The 5125-nt window shown below is 30.5% G+C and overlaps 1 protein-coding gene across 1 annotated transcript in view; it reads right to left on the bottom strand.

Annotated features, from left to right (window-relative positions):
- Positions 1 to 281: 281 nt before the first annotated feature.
- The window catches only part of LOC106463453 (DNA-dependent protein kinase catalytic subunit-like), a 169878-nt gene continuing 165034 nt past the window's right edge, over positions 282 to 5125 (bottom strand). Inside the window, exons 87-90 of the mRNA XM_022390945.1 lie at positions 4892 to 5093; positions 3857 to 4045; positions 1512 to 1554; positions 282 to 403 (exon numbers count right to left, since the gene is read on the bottom strand). Of these exons, the coding sequence (XP_022246653.1) occupies positions 282 to 403; positions 1512 to 1554; positions 3857 to 4045; positions 4892 to 5093 (556 nt within the window). The remainder of the gene's footprint in view (positions 404 to 1511; positions 1555 to 3856; positions 4046 to 4891; positions 5094 to 5125) is intronic.

The raw sequence follows: 5125 nt of genomic DNA, 5'->3' as shown, positions 1-5125 counted from the left end.
TCTGCAGTCCATAACAGAGGGTACGACGAATCAAGAAATGCATTAGGCCTCTGTAACATATATATATAAAGTTCTACAATGGGTTAGTCTAAAATATTTATTCATATATGCAACAAAATCTTTTACCCTATTAAACATAGCTATTCAACCACATATACACAAGAAAGTAGTAGGATACATTAAATGAAAGGAGTTATGTACAACATTTTGTAGCTGTATACACACAACAAAACCTCTAGGCTAAATAGTTATGTAGACTGAATCGATCTAAATGTTTTTAACTATTTAAGTGAGAAATTTCTGCTGACTAACATGGTTATGTAGCAAGGGTTGATTCCCTGTAACTTCTGTTGGGCAAACTGGACCCGTTGCTTGGGATACCACTGTGTATCATGATCCGCATCTAAGTAACAGAATTATTACAGACATTTAAAATCAACAAATGAAAAGTATATATGTACCACATTTGTTTATCAACTTAAATTTTTTAAAAATGAAAACAATTCACTCAACGAGTACCTTAAAAATAATTATACTAAAGAAACAAGATGCACAGCTACAACCTAATTTGGGAATGTTATTTTTATCTATTAAATATTCCACCCATTTCTTGATTAAGTTAAATACAATGTCTTCCATTACATATAAAATATAATAACAAAAAAAAGTAGAAAAGTTGAGTACACCTGAAGTATAGCATGTAAAATTGTAAAGAAGACAGAATACTCAATGGTTCATGGGAGCAGCTGCTTAATGGTGAAGATAACTCATCAGGTTTTTGTTTTTTGTATGGAGGATAACTGGTTAGTTTTTGCGTTAAAGAATTATGTTTGTTTAAAAAAATTGAAATCAGTTATAGAGATTTCACATTTTAACATAGTTGTCATGAAATACTGTGACACACTTTTCGAAACTAAAAATGTTTTAAACATTCCTTTATATAATCTATGCAAAATTTTACCTATTTATCAATCATTTAACTTGACCAAAGCAACAAAACTTTACAAACTTATCCATCAAAATAAATCTAAACAGCAAACTGGTATTCACTTGTTAACAAATACAAACAAGTTTTGAAATAGATAACTGCAAATCTATAATTACTTTTGCAACAAAAGTCTATGGAATTGCTAAGACTAACAAAAATAATGACCAATAGTAAACTAGGTGTAGAGCAGGAAATCATGGATTTCATTCTAAAATTTTTATTTTGCCATGGACCACAACCAGCTTTTGTTACACTAAATCGTAGACTTTCTAGTAGTATAACAGCCGATATCTCACAGACCCCCGAAACTGGCCTGTGAACCTCTAGTGAGATCCACAGAACCCGTGACTTTATATACCTTAAGACTGAGATACACAAAAGTATTACCAACAACTCTACTTAGAAATTGATTGTCTAACACATGATTGGTAACAAGGTAATTGCAACCAATAACATTGAACAAATGAAAAAAAAAGTATTCATTTTAAACTTTTAATATATATACCAACTATATAAAACTTACCTTCACTTGCCTTTCCCTCATTTCTTTGTTTTTGAGCCCAATTCTAAAAGACAAGAAAAGGGGTATAAATAAAGTACTGAAAGAATTTATTTTATTATTAACCAACTGATAAAATATTTGCAAAGTTAGCTGGTGTAGGTCAAAGGAAAAATAACAGTAATACAAAATTATTATTACTATTCATTTTCTATCAATGAATAACTCTCATGTATTTCTTCTAGAAACAGGAAATGGACTATGAAGGCCTGATATTTAATACAATTAAATGGAATGAAAACACAACTGCTACTTGTTTGAGATAAAAAAAAACACATTTAGAGCATTTGTGGCATGTTAGCCACCTTTGTAACTTTTTTTAATAAATTCTTTATTGGGTTATTACTAATTACTAATACAAAAATAAAATTAATTGAAAATTACCTCCCACTTTAGGTCTCAGTATAACTACATACAAATATAGGTATTTCATACATAAAAAAAAATGATAAACTTAATATAGTTAGACTTGCCTTTTAAATAAATACTTAACAATAGATACTGTTTAAATTGAATTGGTAATTATTTATAAAAATAAAGATGCTTTTTTGTAATAAATTATTATAGGATTTTAGATTACACTCTTTACTATTCTTATAATATATTTAAGTTAGGCTTAGTTATTTTTTTCTATTGACTGTTATTTACAATAATTATTTATGCACTTATCTCCAATTATTTATCCACCTCTTGTTTTTAATTCAAATCAATTAGACTGTTTTTTAATTGTTTTGGTTTATTAACTGTACGTATTTGTTCTGGAAGTGTATTAAAACGTTTCACACCCCCAAAATGCCAATGTCTAAGCCCTTCTGTTGTTCTTCTCCTAGGCAACTCATACACACCCTTTATTACTCCCTGTGCAGCAATAAGTAGAATCTATGAACTTTACTTGCACCAGCAAGGTACTAGTACTGTGGTAAATTTTCTGGCAAGTCTTCAAAAAGTAAGGCTGCCTTTTTGGTTTAAAAAATAATTGAAATTAACAGCTTCTTTAACCCTAGAATTACAAATGAGGTTTGCACGGACTCCCTTCTTTTTAAACACCTTCTTCTAAATTATTTATGTACTAAAATGATTGTAAGTCCATGGTTTTATCTGGTAAAAGGTCCCTAATAAGATATGAGTCACAAAAAACAAACGGACACAAGTAGTGAAATGAATCCCACTAATTATTGTTGGGTTTGGTTTCCTATGTTGTTGTTTCATCTATGGAAATGTAGTTATTTTATCTGATACTTTTGGCCAGTTCTTTGCCACGAGTTTTGTAACAGTTAAAAACATACGGTTACCCAACATAATCCAATCTGGGGACTACACCAATAGAGAACATATATATAAACAAGTTGGTTATTTCTGAATTAACAGAAAGCTATGCAGTTCTTAAATGTTAAGCAGCTGAATTTTTAATCCACCTACACTAACTTATCAAAACTGCTAAGCAAATTTTGTTCACATCAAAACATTATTTTCACTCAAAATATTATCTAATAAGCTGTGTTTTTCCAAAGTAAATGAGTTATTTTTTATCTAACATTTTTAGCCAGCTCTTTGTATTGTAAGATGCAAAAACATAAGATTACTTAGTATGATACAAAATGTGAACCTTGCCAACAATTGGTAATTTGAGGGTTAACCACATCGAGTACAGTGTAGCGTATTGTAAAATGACACCTGATTAATTTTGACAGCAAAGAAAGTAATGGAATGATTTTAATACTCCTATGCCCCTAGAGCATTTTCATTTCAGCTCACAACTAAACAAGATGATAAATTAGTGAATACAACCTCTATCTAACACTTTTTTATTCACACAGTGTCCTTGTTGAAAAGTTTGATCTCCCAAGTCATCACAAATTTTTCTTTACAGTTAGAATCAAATCCTTTAACAAAATAAATATTATGGCTTTGACCTCCGTCTGACATTTAAAACTTGAGCTTTGGGATCATTTTGATATATACAACTCAAGGAGAATCACTAATAACCAAGTTTGTCACTAATACAATGGCTTCTTTCCTTCTTTCAACCTTTCTGCACAATTAGGGGCTCAAAACTTGCTACTTTATCAAATTTAGTAACGAAGAAGACATGCATGACTTTCTCTTCCAAGTTACCATGATCATTCATCACTGATATTTAAAAAAACCTAAGATCCAAGATTTTTGCCAAATTTTACTACATTTTTAAAAGCAATTGTTATGAGATCTCAGTTTCATCCATAAATAGAACTTAATGGCCAATCTTTCACCCAGGGTGCTCAAATGCATAAAAGTTGACACACACACAAAAAAGATTTAAATGTCCTTACTTTCCAATCCAGGGTTGGTTCCTTAATGAATACGTCCATGAAATTCAGAAGCAAGTCATGATTCTTTCGCAAGGCATTCAAGGTATGGATCATGGTGGCCTCGTACAGTCCTTTTTCTTTCAGAGGCAGCATCAGATTTAGGTACTGAGGTGTCAGTCGGAATGGTATCAGTTCTGGCACAGGTAAAAACTAGTAATAACAATCATCATTAATATTTGTTTCAGAAAAATTCAAATATAGCAGGTTCTAAGTTAGAGAATTTTAAGAACTTCAAACATAGTAAAATACAGAATCACATCATAATGTGTACTGTTTTTATCATCCACAGTGAACTTATTTCCTTCTTACATACAGTTGCTGAAAGTTACATAAGTAGAAGTATTATTAAAACTGTTTTACACGTATTTATATGCTCTTCAAACGGAACAAGTTAATTTTAGACAGTGAAATATGAAAATCTCTTTGTGTTATACAGACTGGTAAAGAATCTTCATTAATAATGTTAAGAGAATCGCTGTCATTTGGAAAACATCCACGATGAAAGATGAATATGGATCCTTTAAGTGGCTGTTCAGTAAGTTTAGGAATTTAAGAGTTAAAGTACAAAACAACATAATAATATACCAACCACATCATAGATTGACAAAATATTCTAACGTTGCAGTGCTGTTTTAGTTTAACATGATGCATGTTTTATCAATAAGAAATTATATAAAAAATAAAAACACCATCTTATAACTTTAATAACCCAATTGAAATTGTAGAGAACAGAAAATATCCTCCATGTTTCAGCAGTACGTGAATTTATAGGAAAAAAACAAAGATACTTGATAATACCCTATAAGCTTTAACATCTGGCTGAAATTGTAAAGACTGAAAAATGCCCTGAAACCATATATAAAAAAGATATCTATTTTACTTTTAAATATATTTATTTTAGAAAACACAGTCTGGCTTATAGCTATTGCCAGCTATAGATATATATATATGAAAACTGTAGCAATAATTATAAATTTGTCCTATCTTTATTATTACCTGAGTTGCTGACCCAAAAGCATGGCCAAAATCAATGCCTAGTTCTTTACCAGTGTCTGTCTTGATCAGAAAATTACCAAGGTGACGATCCCCAATCCCCAAAAGCCATTGAGATATTGAAAGTACAGCATGAGATATTACAAACTGAGATCTCAAAGTTAAGAAGGCTTCAGGGCAGGAACTAAGCTTCACAAAACCACGCCTGAAATATGAATAGTAATAAGGTGTAGTTTT

This window comes from Limulus polyphemus, unplaced genomic scaffold, assembly GCF_000517525.1.
Source record: "Limulus polyphemus unplaced genomic scaffold, Limulus_polyphemus-2.1.2 Scaffold1412, whole genome shotgun sequence".
NCBI lineage: Eukaryota > Metazoa > Arthropoda > Merostomata > Xiphosura > Limulidae > Limulus > Limulus polyphemus.
This window is presented reverse-complemented; position numbering and strand designations above follow the sequence as displayed.